Source organism: Centropristis striata, chromosome 6, assembly GCF_030273125.1.
Source record: "Centropristis striata isolate RG_2023a ecotype Rhode Island chromosome 6, C.striata_1.0, whole genome shotgun sequence".
NCBI lineage: Eukaryota > Metazoa > Chordata > Actinopteri > Perciformes > Serranidae > Centropristis > Centropristis striata.
Window position 1 is genome coordinate 22,332,399 of NC_081522.1, and position 19,145 is coordinate 22,351,543.

Sequence of the window (19,145 nt, forward strand, 5' to 3'; positions counted from 1 at the left end):
GTCTTTGACATTCTGTACAAACGACTCGTTTTTCGCTAATGCTGGTACACGTCTGTGAACGACTCCACAAAGAAGGCATTTTATACAGTGGTGTGTGTTGTGTACATTCCCTTTTACATTTAACATACACCTGTAAAGCAAACACCGTCACAGGCAAGAGTGTAAGTAAGTCTGCTGACAGGTAGACAGACCGGTCAGAGTCAACAGGTAAGGTCATCAGAAGTGTTCTTAATCTGTCGGTAAATACTGATGACGTGCGTACATTAATGACACTTTGCTGTAGGAAAAAAAAAAACTCTTTAAGGCCCCATTTAAACAATAACGCTTAACAATGTCCTTGTTACTTTTTAGGCAATCAGCACTTCTCAACCTGGGGATCAGCCCACAGAAGGTCATTTTTGGAATGATAATAAATATTTGTAGATGCTTGCTACATGTTTAAAAAAATGACTTGGCGTTTTAGCTTGCATCGGGGGTGAGTGTGGGGGGTGGGGGGGTCATGTGACTTTGACAAGAATGTGGCTGTGACTGGAAACAGAAATGTGAAAAAGTAGCTAATGTTAAAAAGCTTATTTTTTGTGACAAGGCTAAGTTTAAACTAGGATGATTACTAGGATGTCCTGTATTGCATTTAACTTGTTCTAACCATATTTCTTGCACAAATTAAAGTCACAATTTTGATATATTTTATGGAGATGCAAAATAAAAAGGTAAATTTGTGTCTCTGTAAGCAGAAAATGTGTCTAGTTTTTTTCTATTTTAAAATAAGAAATATCATAAACATAAAGACCATAAAACCCCATTGTAATATTTATGTCTCATTACAGCTCTTTTATATTTAGGGGTAGTATTTATTTTTTTTAAACATCAGAAATGTGTTCTATGTGGTCTACTTATAGAACACATCCTTTAAGGATAACTGGGTCTGGGTTCTTATGAGTTAAAAAGATAAAACCACCAGAATAGTACTACTCTGGTTAAATAACCAGCCTGTGATTAAGACTCAAGTAAGGTCATCAGAAGTGTTCTTAATCTGTCGGTAAATATTGGTGACGTGCGTACATTAATGACACTTTGCTGTAGGAAAAAAAAACTCTTTAAGGCCCCATTTAAACAATAACGCTTAACAATGTCCTTGTTACTTTTTAGGCAATCAGCACTTCTCAACCTGGGGATCAGGCCATGAAAGGTCATTTTTGGAATGATAATAAATATTTGTAGATGCTTGCTACATGTTTAAAAAAATGACTTGGCGTTTTAGCTTTCATCAGGGAGGGGGCAAGAGACGGCTGAGAACCACGACTCCAAATTTCAACCTGGTCTCACAGGAATCCTTGAAATAGCCACGGATTTCGCTTAACTCAAAATCCGTGGAATAGCCACGGAATCGCTCAAATTTCCGTGAAACTGACACGGATTTCGCTACAATGCAAGTTAATGACAGTCATATTTTTCTGGCGAGATCTTCACCACAAAGTGATTATGTATATTCACTGAGTGAATATTTAGGAAATAAAACATATATTTCTCGCTAGAAATGTGATCAAAATCCATTTTTATGCAGAAACAAAGTCAAAATATTAATTTTTTCACTAAAAATGAAAGAACTGTCCGCCATGTTTTTTGTTCTGACCGCCGGAACCTTGAAAGTCACGTGACTTGGAACAAACCAATAGGAACAAATATCCATGGAATAGCCACGGGATATGACTGTCTTTAACTTGCATTGTAGCGAAATCCGTGTCAGTTTCACGGAAATTTGAGTGATTCCGTGGCTATTCCACGGATTTTGAGTTAAGCGTAATCCGTGGCTATTTCACGGATTTCTGTGAGACCAGGTTCCCAAATTTCTATGAGGATAACTTCAGCCTCGTGTGTTCCAACATGGAACAAATTATCACTCTGATTGGCAACGTGATGGATTAAATAAACCAGTCAGCCAAGAGATCATTCAAAAAGACACAGTTGGCCCGTCTCGGGAGCTGGATTCACTCAATGGGACTGTGATGAAAAGAGTGAGAGAAACCCTCAGCTGTGGGGGGGCGGGGGGGGGGGGGGGGGGGGGGGGGTTGGGCTGGGACCAACACCAAATATCTCCCAAAAACACAAAGAGATCTTTGTCAAACGAGCAAAGAGGATCTCTTTGAAGCTGATCAACAAGTAAACTACAATCAGCTCCATCGAGGACTCTCCACCATCACACAACATAGATTAGATTCCATTGATGAACCAAAATAAGAACAATGAAAGCCTGTTTACAGTGCAACACACACACACAGAGTCCCTCCACTCTATAACCACTTGCTGGCTCAGACTGTAAGTCATAAACATAGCATAATAAAAAAGGTACAGTTAAGCATGATCACTGTGTGCATCAGGAAATAGTCCAATGGTGGACAATATGGTGCAGCATTCATGATCACAAAGTGTTATAAAGTCACATTCATTGACAGTTGAGAAAAGCTCAGCTTCAGGAAAAACATGGAACACAACAAACGTTTAGAGAAACGCCTCTGTCACTTGCACTTTGTGATCAAACATTAGACACATTATCAGATCTAGTTTGTGTTGAAGGTGCATAAAGGTGAACAAAGTATTAGAGCCCGACCGCTATATATATATATATATATATATATATATATATATATATATATATATATACACTACCGGTCAAAAGTTTTAGAACACCCCAATTTTTCCAGTTTTTTATTGAAATTCAAGCAGTTCAAGTCAAATGAACAGCTTGAAAGGGTCCAAAGGTAAGTGGTGAACTGCCAGAGCTAAATAAAAAAAGGTAAGCTTAACCAAAACTGGAAAATAATGTACATTTCAGAATTATACAAGTAGGCCTTTTTCAGGGAACAAGAAATGGGTTAACAACTTAACTCTATGGAGTCTTGGGCTATTTTGTCCATTTTTGAATTCTTTTCTTTTCATTGTGTCTTTTTTTGGTCATTTTGTGTCTTTTTTTAGTCCTTTAGTCCAACATAAAATGTGATTTTGAATCTTTTTTTTACTTTCAAAACACTATCATGCTCAATAAAGAATTTTAAATGTTGCAAATGTGCATTAATTTCAGAGTACACTGAGACATTAAACTGCATAATTTTCAATTAAATTCTGGAAAAGTTGGTGTGTTCTAAAACTTTTGACCGGTAGTGTATATATATATATATATATATATATATATATATATATATATATACACACTACTATATAGACATAAGGGTATCGATCAGTATCGGCAAACATGTTGTAGAGTCCGATGTTGTCCAAAACTTTTTGTTTTCTTTACAGAATGTAATGTAGAAAAAATGCTTTGGTGATTTAGAAATGGTTTAATCAATGATTGAGTGGTGGCTGTCTGTCTGTTGCTTTTTTTTTTTGTTTTATTTTTGTTTTATCTGTTTGTTTACTTATATTTTATTTTATTTTTTCTCTGTTGGGTTTTTTCTATGTTTCTTGTACTGTATGTGTCAAAACTTTGCATAAATAAAATTTACCAAAAAAAAAGAAATGGTATAATCATATAGTTCGCCCTAAAATCCGTTGGTAGGCAGCACAGAATGAGGGACAAAATAATGCTCTTAGCAATGTCAACTCTATAGTGTCATTCAGTCACTGGAGCAAACTGCAGCTGGTGACAATAAAAGAAACATTTGCCTTTTGAATATACTCTTAAAATATTAATTCTGTTATAACATAAATAGGGGTTTAATCGTTTTTTTTACATTTATATATATTAGCCAATATATCAATATGGGATTTTTGTTACTCCTGAATATTAGTAACAGACCCAAAAAACATCATTGGTTGTTCTGTAATATGTTTTCAGATATGCGCCGATGTGAAAACTATTATTATTTTTTGCATTATGTGTTTAAACATGTGTCAGCAATTGACTGACACTGAACTAACAGTACTGATGTTCATTTTATTTGTATTTATTCTTTATTTTTCCAGTTTTCACATAATTGTTTACAATGTAATACATTATATGTATAATTTACAATGATAGATAATAGTGTTAAATCTTTTTAATAAAGTTATTTGTTTAAGAAAGCTTCTGAGTACCTTTCTGCAGTCATATATATGCAACATCGATGCAAGGTCCCTTTTTAATTCCAGCTCAAAAATTCACCACATCAGCTGCCAAAAGGTTAATCAGAGGATTTTTCCATCTAAAATCGGTATCGTCTCAAAAATCCCATATCGGTCGGGCTCTAAAAAGTATTAAACAGCTTCTTCCCTCTCATTCTGTGATTCAGCTTCATAATAATTAACAATCCCCGTTATAAAAAGAGGGTATCACAATCATTAAGAAACATTTTTTCCACACCGCTCACTTTCAGTTGTGAAAGAAATAGTAAAAAATGCACACACACATTAAGAAGGCTGGTTTCAATACAGACTCCTATTGCTTCCTTTTTGAAAGGCAAATAAAGTAGTCAAAAGCATTTGATTTACTCAACACAATCATCCAAGTATGTTTTTACAGCAGGATGAATTCGTTGCACATCATGACGCCTGGAATCTTCCATAAAAATCTATTTGAATCACATAAACTCATTTCCAGCAGTAAAACCTCGCCCACATACAGTGAATCTTTTCTTTTTAGACGAACAGTGAGTGACACCAAAGCTGCAGGCTAGTGAGACAGATGACTCATGCTGTGATTGATGACCAGACCTGATCAAGACTTCTATCCAGTGCTTCAGCTCTGGCCACTTCATCCGGAGTCAAAGTCGAACAAACAAACAAATATTCTTGAGAAAAAACAGCACTGAGTGACAGAAGATGTGGATGTAAGACCACGCAGCTGCCACCTGATACCATCTGCTAGCTGTTTATCAGCCACTGTGGACCAGTGCACCAACGTTAAGTGTCCTCATCATTGGAAACAGTCTCCACGGGTCCAGATGAGACACGCACAGAGAGAAAAGAGACACCCAGGAGGGGCGACAGATGGAGGTCCCAGGGTGGAGGCAGTGTCTTCGGTGTCTTTGTGTTTGTGGGCCTTGAAGGCACAAATATCCAGTGGCGTTCAGAGTCTCCCGGGCCGCGGCGGGGCTCAGGGGCAGCACAGGTTGTCTATGACCAGCGTGACGTCGATGCCGTACACCTCCAGCAGGTCGAGGAGGAAGGAGCGGTCTCCCTGGGGGTCCAGCCCCATGGCCCTCACGTGCTCAGCGGTCAGGGTGGGATCGCTGCTCCCTGCTACGTCTGACAGCGTCTGGAAGATTCGGTTATTCAGCTCCATGAAGAACCTGGGACAGGAAGTTAAGGTCAGGGTCACGTTTATTTCTAGAGCACCTTATATACAACCAAGGTTGACTAAAGTGCTTTACATAACTGAATAACAACAACAACAAAATCCAATCCAATACAAGATACATCATTGAATAACAATAAACTCACAAATAAAAATAAAAGACAATTTGATCTAATAATATATTACATGAGATGTGCAATACAACACACAGAAACAACTTTCTTCTCACAAAGGTTTGAAAGCCTGGGAGAAAAAATTTGTCTTAAGAGAAGATTTGAAATTGTCCAAAGTCTTTGATATGCAGCGGTAAACTGTTCCACAACTTCGGGGCAGCCACTGCAAAACAGCGATCGCCTTTTGTTTTTAGCATTTAGGCACATCCAGGTTTGATGTTAAAGACGAGTGCGTCACGCTGTAGCCCTCCGCATCACTTTAACCCATAAGAACCGATGGTGACACCCGTGTAACAAACACTTTAAATCTTCTAGAATCTCCCATATTCAGCTTTATACTTCACATTAACTCATTAACCCATTGAGGCCTGAAACGCCTGTAAAACCTCTGGACAATTTTAAAATAAGCCCCTAAAACCTGAAGTTTTTCTGGAAATTCAACAGAAGTGTCAACGCTTCTACTAAATAATAGATTTTTTTCAGCCTCTGTAGCAGATAGAATTGAAATTCAAAAAGTATTTGAGAGTTTATACAAATAATACAAAACGACGTATCCGCTTTCCAGGCTTCAATGGGATAAATCCCTAATTGACGTATACTCAACACCCTGGTGTGGTGACAGTCATGTGACTTTGACAAGAATGTGGCTGTGACTGGAAACAGAAATGTGAAAAAGTAGCTAATTTTAAAAAGCTTATTTTTTGTTACGAGGCTAAGTTTAAACCCATTTAATCCGTTATTAGGGTGTCCTGTATTGCATTTAACTTGTTCTGACCATATTTCTTGCACAAATTAAAGTCACAATTTTGATATATGTTATGGAGATGCAAAATAAAAAGGTAAATTTGTGTCTCTGTAAGCAGAAAATGTGTCTAGTTTTTTTCTATTTTAAAATAAGAAATATCATAAACATGAGGACCATAAAAGCCCATTGTAACGTATATGTCACATCACAGATCTTTGACATTTAGGGGTAGAATTTTTTTTTAAAACATCAGAAATGTGTTCTATGTGGTTCACTTATAGAACACATCCTTTAAGGATAACTGGGTCTGGGTTCTTATGAGTAAAAATTATAAAACCACCAGAATAGTTCTACTCTGGTTAAATAACCAGCCTGTGATTAAGACTCAAGTACACAAGCAGCTGTGAATAAACTTGTCAAGGACTCACAGGATGAAAAGATCTTCTTCATTCGACGTGCAGTCTCCTTCCACCTCCTGAGAGTACAGCAGCAGTTGTCTGGAAAAAAATCAACTATCATTATGAAAGGCTTCAAACTAATTCAGCTCCTATTCAGTATTTATAAGTCACCAAGTTCATATTGAGGCATATTTGTTTAGATAACTGATCGAATTCATTAAAAAAATGGGTAACGCTTTATAATAAGGTCCTTAATAACCATTAATTAACAAGTAATAAGGCATTGTTCTCGCTTTAGATCCGGTAGTTGCAAAAAGCATAGTTAACTTATAGTTAACTTATAATAGATGAGCAATAAAGTATATTTTAATATCAATAAGCAAACAAAATAAGATTAATAAAGGCATGGCAAAGACATAATGGGTGGGTCATGGGTGTTTGTAATGCCATTATTAACACTTATATAAGCTTATAAACACAATAATGTTAATAAGCATCTTGTAAGGACTTACAAGGGCCTTATTACTTGTTAATTAATGGTTATTACAAGGACCTTAATATAAAGTGTTACCAAAAATTTTTTTCCATTTGTGTCAGGATCATCTTTCAAAGTGCTTGTTGCTAAATAGTCATTTTGGCTCAAATAGGCTGAAGTGTCCAAAAAACACTTTTCCAGGTGTTTTTTTTTTATTTCTCCACTCTAAAACTCTAAACACCCAATATAACTCCCAATATATACCTTGTTAGAGAGCATGGCAGAATCAAAACTAAATTTGATTGGTAAAAAAACCCAAAGGAATGATAAAGGCTGTTCATTTTGAATAACAGAGAGCCAGTGCTAGCTGCTATATCCATTCTGCACATGCACTGGTTCCAGAACAGAAAAAAACAAGAGTCTTTGAACAAAACATGAATGCTTGTAGCCCCATTAACAACATGGGTTAGTGGTGAACTTCACCCTCTTGTCACCTTAATGAGTGTTACAACAACAAATACTGATCCTGAAAAAAAATTTTTTTGTTTTTTTTCTACAGCAAAACATTTCCCCCCACCTGTTTCAGAGAAGAAAAAAATAAGGAAGAATTTAGGAATATTGTCCAGGTAAAAAAAAAATTCACATGCTAAATCATAAACACTTAACCCTTAATCAGGCAACTATATTTGGTAACTTCAGGTTATATTTTGAGAAAAAAGTTGCACATTTACTAGATTTAAAGTGGCAAATCTGTGCAAAAAAAGTCGCAGATTTACGAGAAAGAAGTGGGAAAAAAGCAACTTTTCTCGCAGATTCACCACTTTAAATCTCATAAATCTGCGAATTTTTTTCTCGTAGATTTGCCACTTTAATCTCGTAAACTTTTTTCTCCAAATATTATTTTCCTATGTTTTTTTTTTACACATTCTGGCAGTATGTAATATCCTCCAATATTCTCTCGGGTTGAAATTTGGAGTGCCCTATTAAGGGTTAAGATCAGACCTAGAAAATTGGGTACACCAGATTTTTTTCTGCCACTTTCACAAAATGTGGAAAAACTTTTTGTTTATTTTAAAGTAAATGTGAGGCTATTTTACCTCTGTTCACTCAGTTTCCTGTACTTCTCCTTATCTGCTGCATTGAGTCGGAGCAGCGGCTGCAAATGGCTTCTGTGCGTTTTCACATTCTGGTTATCAATGTAGACGTCGTACAGCTCCTTTTTCTCCTCAAAAATTTTCTCTGTGGTACCTGTAAAGATACAAAAACATGCTTAGATAAAGTAACCACTTTCATAGATTAGAGATAGTGGTCAATTAGCAATGCACACACAGTAAAAGCTTCACTTACAGGCAACGTATGACAGCTCTGTTTCCAGCGTGGTGATGTCGGCTATGTTGATGTAGAAAAAGGGCCGTAATTCAGGCACAGAGATACCGACTCCAGGTAAAGAGACATTGGCCAGGCAGCAACAGCAATACACTACAGGAGCAAAAGAACATACGGCATTTAACATCATATGGGAAAAGAAAACAAGGCCAACACTTAGGTTGCAACTAGTGATCGAGAACGAGCCGGTTCAAAGAGCCGAACGATGGGCGCCGGCCATTCATTTGTTTTTCCTTCTTTTTTTTTTTACTTTTCTCGTTAGGAAAAGTACCTGTGGGTGCTGCAGACGCTGACTACGGGTGTCACTTACATGCTGTGTGAACCAATAATATAATATAATATAATATAATATAATATATAATAAAATATAATACAATAAAATACAATAAAATATAATATAATACAATATAATATAAAATAAAATAATATAAAATAATAAAATAAAATAAAATAAAATAAAATAAAATAGGTCTTCCTCAATGGCAATCTGCCCTAAAAAACTAATAAAAGTTACAGTTAGATAGATGATAGTGGTTAGTTCATAGAGACATCCAAAACTGTTTGATGCTGCTGTTTTGCGCATTGTATTATATTTCCATTATGTTGTTTATTTATTATTATTTTCTACTCTATACCAAAAATATATATATATTTTTGTTCACATGTCAGTAGTTGGCATTAAAAAAAGCACATCTACTTGATTGCTGTATTTAATTTCTATTTTTTGAGTACTTTACTTGTGTGTGTTTAAATAGAAAATTTTAAAATGTCAATAGCTTTCCTTTTTTAATTTCTATGCTTAGGTTTTTATAGGCATTTTCTATCTACTTTGTGTAGCAGAGTGGTTCTTCAAGCCAGTTAGAGAGTTAAGAGATTTTACAACTGCAAATGCAATTGGCTACAGGAATTTATTGAAATTTAAGTGATATGTGTTCACATACAAATCACGAGTCAAAACAGCGCTAAATTTGGCTGAATTATAAAAGGTATAAGTGGTAAAATGAAGAGCCATGAAAGGCCAAAAGAGCCAGCTCTTCTTGGTGAGCTGAGCTAAAATGATCAGGCTCATTAAAAAGAGACCAGATTCCCATCACTAGTTGCAGCAGCAGCACATTCTGACCTGTTAGCGTTAAGAAACTGTGTCTAAGCATGTGTGTTTGAGCTTCTCACCCCTGTAGCACACCACACCAACAGGTGGAGGTGAGAAGATGAGGAGCCGTTTCCTCAGCAGTGCAAACTTCCACAGCACCATAATCTGCTCCCCGAAAAACTGAATGAACTGCGACATGCAGCCAGCAGGGTGGGTGATCTGCAGGGAGAAAAAGAAATGAAAAAAAATGTTGGTTTTTTTTGTCCTCGTTGTTTTTGAGCAAATCTGCCATCATCAATAATAAACGTCAGTATGCTCTACTGCTTTCACACCTTCATCTCTGGGTGCATGCAGCGGTTGATGGAGGTCACGCTCCAGGTTGGAGCGGGGACCAGACCATTTCCTGCAGGAGGAAGGACGGCCTTCTTATCCTCGTAGAAGGCCTCTAGTGGAGAATACTGGCCCGGACACTGCAACTGGTGTCTACAAGACAAGACAGGAGGGAGAGGGGGAATAATGGCAGGTATGAGTCATCAAAGCTTCTTCAGATTTGTATATTTAAGCAGATTTTGCTTGTTTGCGTGGATTTAAACTAATCAAACATTCATTCTTTGTCAATGCTGCTTGTTGGAGCTATTTAGTCCTTGTTAGTATTTATCAGCAATTTATTGTAATTGTAATTTGTAATTGTAATTTATTTTTTTCAAACAGGGACAGTGCACAATAAAACATTAATCTTGTACGTAATATAATAAGAGAATATGCATTGTGCCAGGTTCTAGCAGATTGCTATTTTCCACCTGTAGTCCCTGGGCAGGTTGATGGAACAATACATAGAAATTTTATCTGTTTAGTTTATTATTAACAATGAGTATTGTTTGATTATTCTAGATGTTTGTTTATTTTGATAATATTTTGGGTTTGCTAGTTAATTGTTTAGTTTAATCATTATTATTGTTTAGCATATTTAGTTAACATATTTTTTGTGTTTTATGGAATTTGGGTTGGCACCGTGGGCGCCTGATGTTATGTAGGTAGGAGGGTAGTCAGAGGGCCAGCATGCACCTGGGTGGGCCGAAGATAGGCAGCAGGAGCCATGCTTCTTTGTTCTTTTTGTTTGCTTGCTCGCAATGGATAAAATAAACCTTTGGAACTAACAATCATGCATTGACTTCAGCTTGCCTGCGTACACCACACGCTCATGGTGCATCAGTGGCATTTTGATTAAGTTTGTTTTAAGTTTAATTTTGGGGTTTTTTTCGGACAAAATTGCCACTGCACTGCTTTTTCATCATCAAGTGCCATCTAGTTTCTATTTAATGTCTAAAAACTGAATTAGTGCTATTCTGTTGCTGTGTGTATTATGTTATACCCTTGTTTTGTTGGTTTAATGTCAAAACTCTGTCAAAAAAAACCCCCAAAAAATGTGTTGTTCTGTGTAGCTCCTCCAATTATATCTAATCTCTCCAACACTCACAACTCACACCAAAATAATCTAGACCAGGGGTGGGCAACCTGCGGCTCCAGGGCCACATGCGGCCCTTCAGGCCATCTGCAGTGGCTCCGTGTGGCTGAGACCAAAACATTTATACGAAATGAAACGGTTATTTGCTTATGTTTTAATTTTTATTTGACATTGGTGTCGAGCCAAAGCAATTCATTTCCTTCGTTTGTAAAAATGTGCTTATATACGGCATAACAACATTTATTTATTTTTTTACTTTTTGGTCAACTTAAATGTGCATCATAGCTTACGAAAGTCAACGGCACAGCACCTTAACTTCTACATTTTGCCAACTTCAAGTCTAGTTTTAAGTCTCCCTAGCTGGGCTGGCTTTCAGTTCCAAATCTCCTGAGATATTTGTCAAGTGTCAAGCTTCTCATTTTGCACTTTGGTTCTCACAAAATCATATTGATAAATGCTCATTATGACCTATAGTAAAGCTAGTAGGCTAGTTTAGAATTAGTAGGCTGTTTTATCATCTTTGTAAGGCTTAAAATAAGGTTTGCTGCTCCATTCTGACATTTTTTTTTCTTTTTTCAGCCAACAGTGACTCTTTTGCTCATAAAGGTTGCCGAACCCTCATCTAGACTGATAAATAGCAAAAACAGGGAAGAAAAATATCTATTTTCCAATTTTGGGGTGAACTGTCCCCTTAAAAGCAATTACTGAAGCAATGCAGCTTCCATCTGAATGTATTCAGTATTTGTCATTCACTGTAAATGGAAGAAATGTAGAGGCATTGTGCATTCAGTAACAGACTATCAAGGTCATAAATAATGCAAGATTACAGATTGTTATTGGTTAGTCACCATATTGTGTTCTCAAATTACATTGTGGGGTCATTTGAGGTCTCTTGCATTATATAAATGCAACGCTTCTACTTGGTTTAACCACTTCAACCATCCAACACTCGTACTTAACATATTTTTAACACCATCAGAGGCATCTGCTTGCTACTGTAGATCAGTAGTTCTCAACCTTTTTGAGTCGCGACCCCCAATTTAACATGCATGTTGTCCGCGACCCCCACTCACTGAACACAATCTCAGACGCACAGCTCAGATCACCCAAAAAAGAAACAAAATGACCAGAAAAAGGAAGCAAAATGACCAAAAAAAGACACAAATTGACCAAAAAAGGAAACAAAATGACCAAAACGACACAAATTGACCACAAAATGACAAAAAAAAGGACACAAAATGACCCAAAAAAGAAACAAAAGGACCAAAAAAGACACAAAATGATAAAAAAAAAAGAGACACAATGTCCAAAAAAGACACAAATTGACCACAAAATGATCCAAAAAAGACACGAAATAACCAAAAAAGACACAAATTGACCGAAAAAGGAAACAAAATGACCAAAAAGGAAACAAAATGACCAAAAAAAGGAAACAAAATGACCAAAAAAGACACAAATTGACCACAAAATGATCAAAAAAAGACACAAAATGACCAATAAAGATACAAAATGACTAAAAAAAAAAGACACAAAATAACTAAAACACTTTAACACAGTGGAGACAGAGCTGACTTCCAAAATGATTTGGGAGATAAGCTTTCGTGAGAGGACTGAGGCAGAAGAGCAGAGTAACTGAAGAGAAGAGAGGCTGTCAAGGTTTCTTCCACTTCCGTGCTTCATACAAAAACTGCATGTAAATGGGCTCCTGTGACGATAGCTGTAACCAGGACTCTGGGTTCATGTTTAATAGATGAGAAACATTTTAACAAAGAAGCAAGGACAGGAGGCTGGCACATAAAGAGGGACCTGTAAACATGGTCGGGGGTGGAGGAATAAATAAGGTAAACAGAATACGAACAAGGAGGCACAGAAAATGAAAAAAAAAAAGAAAGACTGGAAGAAAACAAACTTGCTGAGCATGTCTTACCTGACTTGGTTCTCCAGGAAGTGCATGTAGCGATACAGCAGAGTGTAGGAGGGAGACAGAATTCCCACAGACTTCATCCTCGCTCCTCGCTCCAGCTCACTCTCAACGGGCATGTTCGCAAAACAGGCCAGCCCAAAGTAACAGCCTTTACGGAAATATCTAGCCCAAGACAAAAAACAAAGATCCGGAGTAAGCACGGAGCAACAGATTTCTGACAGAGACTGGACTGGACACTCAAAAAAATGATTCAAGCCCTTCTTAGATGTGACACATTAATGTATTGTTTGTCTAATGAAAATATATCAATTAAAATCAAATCAAAAGCAGTTTAAGAAGTGTAACCTAAAAGTGATGAGGACTGGAATAGAATTTGTAAAAATGTTAAAGTTGTCTCAAGGGATGCGAGAATACGCCTTATTCAATTCAAAATCATACATCGATTTTATTGGACTCCTTCCAGATTATTTAGATTAGGATTATTACCCACATCAAACTGTTGGCGATGCAAATCTGACGAAGGTACTTTACTTCATGTTTTATGGTCATATGGTGTGACAAGGTCCAACAATTCTGGACCAGTATTTCTGATAATCTATGTGAGATTACAGAGATGCAAATTCCATTTAGTCCAAGATTATTTGTTTTGAGTGATCATTCAGTTTTGACAGGACAGGATAAACATATTATAAGCTTTGTCCAAACTAGTATTATGAGAATGGGCTGTTGAGATGTCAAGAGTTGCAGCATTCGAAAAAATGTCATGTAAACAACTGGGTAGACTGGATCTATATGAAGCAAAATGGGGTAAATATGTACGCTATCTAAAAGGGCGCTGAAGGGGGTTATATAGTGGAGAAACGTTAGTTGTTGTTTTGTTTTTTCTAATTATTTCTTTTTTCTAATTAAGTAACTGAGATGATTGTGAGAGATGATTGTAATCAGAAAAGGATTAGCACTGATGGTGATGGTGTTTGGTTGTTGTTGTTGTTGGGGGGTGGGGGGTGTATATTTTTTATTTTTTTTATTTTATTGTTGTACAATGAAAATGGAAAATAAAAAATGTTAATCACAAAAAAAAAAGAAGTGTAACCTAAAATGTATTAATTTACTCCCCTGTCCTTCCCTTCAACCCAAAAAGAATGAGTTTCAGTTTTCCAATTCTATGTTTTTAGGTTGAACGAACATAATTTCTTTATTTTAGCTCTCCTTGACATAAATGAGTTGAGATAACTCAATTTAAATACAATACATACATGTTTTTAATTTGAGTTCGACCAAATGTAAAAAAGTGAGCTACATTAACTCAAATACATTATATTGCATCGATGCACTTGTTTTGAGTTTGGGCTACATCTATTTGTTGGATGGAAATTCTGCCCACAATTGAATTGAGTTCATCCAATGAGTTCTTTTTTTGAGTGTAGAGACCCGGGCTCCTCTAAATAGGGCAAAACTTTTAACTATTATATATCACCATGAAACTTAACCAGGTGTTTGCTTACATTAAGAAAATTATCTGGTAACGCTTTATAATAAGGTCCTTAATAACCATTAATTAACAAGTAATAAGGCATTGTTCTCGCTTTAGATCCGGTAGTTGCAAAAAGCATAGTTAACTTCTAGTTAACTTATAATAGATGAGCAATAAAGTATATTTTAATATCAATAAGCAAACAAAATAAGATTAATAAAGGCATGGCAAAGACATAATGGGTGGGTCATGGGTGTTTGTAATGCCATTATTAACACTTATATAAGCTTATAAACACACAATAATGTTAGTAAGCATCTTGTAAGGACTTACAAGGGCCTTATTACTTGTTGATTAATGGTTATTACAAGGACCTTAATATAAAGCTTTACCAATTATTTTTTGTAGTACAAGTTTTCTGAAATGGGACGTATTTTTTAAAAATATTTGCTAATTTGCATACATTTCAAAAACAGAAATCTAAAAATTGGTTAAAGCCAGGTTCACATTTCTTCTTTCATTTTGTTAACATATTACAGAGATAATTTGTCTTAAATCAGAAAATAATGCCAACAGCCATTAAAAAAACATTTTACCTACAGTCATGGAAAAAATTATTAGACCGTTGATTTCTTCAATTTCTTGTTCATTTTAATGCCTGGTACAACTAAAGGTACATTTATTTGGACAAATATAATGATAGTTTAGTTTAATTTAAGAGCTTATATCTAACAACCAAAATCATTATCAAGAAAACCATGGAAAATGGCTAGATATCAGCAAATTAAATCATTATGAGCTATTTTGTTGTTATATTTGTCCAAACAAATGTACCTTTAGTTGTACCAGGCTTTAAAATGAATAAGAAATTGAAGAAAACAAGGGTGGTCTAATCATTTTTCCATGACTGTATGTTTTTAGGAACAAAATGATATATAAATCAGGCTTTGAATGATATATAAACAAGCTATTCATTAAGAAAAAAATCAGAATATAGATTGGAATGAAACTGGGAAGTTTGATGCATGCAAGTGGAAATTTCTGGTGCAAAAAACTAATTTTGAGAATAAACTTTTGATATGCATTGTAATAATTCCATACATTTTGCACAACATTACATGTGAATAGGGTAAAAATGTGACAGATATGGTGATAGATATCACAATGTAAAGTCCCTGATTGTTCACATGAAAAGACATTATTTGAAATGGTATGTTTAAACATGCAAAAGAGGCATTATCTAATGCTAACCTTGTAGTCAGGTGGCTTATCTAAATAAAGGGGACACGCCGGACAAAAGCACCAATTTTTTTCCACATGCTCTCTGTCACCATAAGTTTCAATTTTTGGTAGGAGCCACTTCATCAAGATTGCAGATCGGAGATGGCAGCCATATAAAATCTATGAGAACCAATACATCTTCCAAACCACTTCGAAGGTCAATCTTGGTGTCAAAATATACATTTATTGGGTCAAAGAATCATTTAAAGCTATTGAGAATATCACTAGATGATTATTAAAATAGGTCATATAAAGTGCATGTATTTTGAAAAATTGATAAAATGCACAAAATGTGCAAGTGGCTGTGGTGCAAGGTGCTCAGGCAAGAAGGTACACTGGAATTGCAAAGATCTTTGTAGTTGTAAATGTAATAAATAATAAAAGATCAAATGATCAAAAAAATCACCTTGTGATGTTCTCAATAGCTTTAAATGATTCTTTGACCCAGTAAATGTAGATGTTGACACTAAAATTGACTTTCAAAGTGGCTTGGAAGACATGTTGGTTCTCATAGACTTTATATGGGTGCAATCTTGATGAAGTGGCTCCTACCAAAAATTGAAACTTGTGGGAAATGTCTGCATAGACAACTTGTAGTCAAATAAACAACTAAATGTGTATTTTGGATGCTTTATAAATAGACAAAATTCTCAAAATTGACTAGTGTATGCCAAAATGTTTTTGAGTGGGAGTACGTACATGAAGTCACTGGTGATCCGATGGGAACCGCTGGCCATTGACTTGAATTCAACTCCATCTAGGTTGACGTCATGAGGCAGGCACCACTCTACCATATTCCCTGTCATTCAAAAAAAAAAAAAAAATTAACCCTTTATCAGGCAAAGAACTATATTTGGTAACTTCAGTGGATATCTAAAATGAGTAATAAATTAGTAATAAATAAAATAATATTTCGAGAAAAAAAGTTTAATTTTATAAATTCCCCGACCATTAAATTTAAGTTAATTTACTAGATTAAAGTGGCAAATCTACAAGAAAAAAAGTTGCAGATTTAATAGATTTGAAGTGGCAAATCTGCCCGAAAAAAGGCGCAGATTTACAAGAAAAAAGTGAAAAAAAAGCAATTTTTTCTCCCAGATTCACCACTTTAAATCTCATAAATCTGCACATTTTTTTCTTGTAGATTTGCCACTTTTATCTCGTAAACTTTTTTCTCAAAATATTATTTTCATATGTTTTTTTACACATTCTGGCAGTATGTAATATCCTCCAATATTCTCTAGGGTTGAAATTTGGAATTTGCAAGTATTTCAATGAGTGCCCTATTAAGGGTTAAGCATCAAGATACTTCCCATTTCGATTACTTTCATCCTTACAGCCACTTCCCCTAATCTGCATATGTCATGTAGTAGCAAGAGGTCAGTTAGAAAACACTGACTCAGCTCCTCTAACTATCTATACACTGACTGACCTCTTCCATACCAGCATGCTCTCTCAGGAGTTTTACAGGATGTTTGACAGTTTGTAAAAAACTGGAAAGCCAGAACTGGAATTTCTTTTCTTCTGAAAGGGTTGCCCCATCAAATTTAGGGTCATTTCACAACTATGTGCGGTTTGTGAATCTATTTAATAAGGTCGTGACATTTCAAAATGTTTGACAGCATACACCCTTCAGGTCGCATGACTCAGTATAACGCACTAAAGCAATTCAGGCATTCCAGGACACCATTGGATCATTTCAGGAAATGTATTTTGCGCATTTTAAATGAAACACGGGAAATAAAAGAGACGACACTCTTATTATTATTAAAATGCTGTTTACCTGATCTTGTATCAAAGGTAACCACAAACACAGCCACGATCTGGTCCTTTTCCTCCCACTGATCCCTCAGCGAGAGGCCGGGGAAGGGAACATTGCGGTCTGTACCGAGAGGTTCCGGGCGTTCCCACCCGCGCCCCGAGAGCTCCGTGCGCGGACGGCCCGCCGGGCTTCCGGTCCCGCTGGCAACAACAGCTGTTACACTCTTTGTCGGGCTGCAGGTGATGGTGGTGGTGGTGCTGCTCCACCCTGAACCAGGCGCGATTGATGTTTTTGTGCGACGCCCGACTGGCTGCGAAGTTTTCACCGCCGGTGCGTCCTCCTCCTCCCGCGGCGGTGCAGGCGGCGGCGGGGCCGCCTGGTTCGGATCGGGCGGTGGGATCTCCTCCCAGTCCAGCAGCGGGGCTCGGTCCGACTGCTTCACCATGGTGCTGCTGCCTCAGATGTCTCTGGCGGGGAGAAAAATAAGAGAAAAGTCCGCTGTCCGGTTGAATCGAGGAAACTAAACCCTCCGCTGGAGCCGGATCATGATGTCCTGCTGCTCGCTGCTTGTTTTCTGTGTATTTGTAAGCGTGTCACATCCACTGACGGGCTGCTTTTCCTCCGCCTGTCTCACTGTTTTGATGACGTCGCTGACTTCCGCCCACGTGTCTATATTACTATTTCATACAGTGACCTAATTTTAGTTATGGGCTGTTTATTTTGCACATAATCATAAATATCACTACAACATTCATATAGAAAAATTCAACTACTTTCTTTTCTTCACATCTTTATTTAACAATGAAATAAATACGGGCATTCAGTATATAAACAAGATATACAAGGAAAATTTCAGTTACAGTAAATTAAATACAGTATATAAAAATAAAATAACATAATAAGGCACATAGGGAAAAAGGTGCTTCTCTTTATATTATTCTGGGGCTCCTGAAAATACGTTTTCAAAGTGTATGAGAGTGCGTTCACATTTTTTATTTGACATCAACTAAAGTTTCTATATAACATTTTAATTCTCTTGTGAAAACGTTAAAGTGAGGGAGGGATTTGGAAAACTTCACCTTATGGATGTGAAACTTTCCCATCAGAAGCATAAGATTTGTTATGAAAAATTCAACTATAGTGTGTTGCAATCTAGTTTATTACATCACACGCTCTAGTGATTAATGTTTAACCCTTAACACACTCATTGAAATTCTTGCAAATTCCAAATTTCAACCCTAGAGAATATTGGAGGATATTACATACTGCTAGAATGTGTAAAATTAACATACGAAAATAATATTTTGAGAAAAAAGTTTACGAGATTAAAGTGGCAAATCTACAAGAAAAAAAATGCACAGATTTATGAGATTTAAAGTGGTGAATCTGGGTGAATAAAAATGCTTTTTTTCCACTTTTTTCTCGTAAATATGCGACATTTTTTCTTGTAGATTTGCCTCTTTAATCTAGTAAATTTGCAACTTTTTTCTCGAAATATTACCTGAAGTTACCAAATATAGTTCTTTGCCAGATAAAGGGTTAATGCTCAATGTTCCCTAAACTATGATAACCAATAACTCTGCATTTCACTGTAGCTGTTTTTAATGTTTTTTCAAGTGTTTTGTCTGTGCTGTTTGTTATTTTTCTCTGTAAATGAGGTGCTGCCCTCAATGATTCCTCGAGAAATAAAAAAAGGATAA

The 19,145-nt window shown here is 36.2% G+C and overlaps 1 protein-coding gene across 1 annotated transcript in view; it reads right to left on the reverse strand.

The window, feature by feature from the left end:
- dennd11 (DENN domain containing 11) overlaps positions 1-18,086 on the reverse strand; it is an 18,317-nt gene extending 231 nt beyond the window's left edge. Inside the window, exons 1-9 of the mRNA XM_059334711.1 lie at positions 17,467-18,086; positions 16,383-16,482; positions 12,932-13,090; positions 9,872-10,022; positions 9,620-9,758; positions 8,411-8,542; positions 8,161-8,311; positions 6,619-6,687; positions 1-5,267 (exon numbers count right to left, since the gene is read on the reverse strand). The exon at positions 1-5,267 is cut by the window's left edge and continues 231 nt beyond it. Coding sequence (XP_059190694.1) covers positions 5,072-5,267; positions 6,619-6,687; positions 8,161-8,311; positions 8,411-8,542; positions 9,620-9,758; positions 9,872-10,022; positions 12,932-13,090; positions 16,383-16,482; positions 17,467-17,890 — 1,521 coding nt within the window. The 5' untranslated portion in view covers positions 17,891-18,086 and the 3' untranslated portion in view covers positions 1-5,071. The remainder of the gene's footprint in view (positions 5,268-6,618; positions 6,688-8,160; positions 8,312-8,410; positions 8,543-9,619; positions 9,759-9,871; positions 10,023-12,931; positions 13,091-16,382; positions 16,483-17,466) is intronic.
- Positions 18,087-19,145: the final 1,059 nt, after the last annotated feature.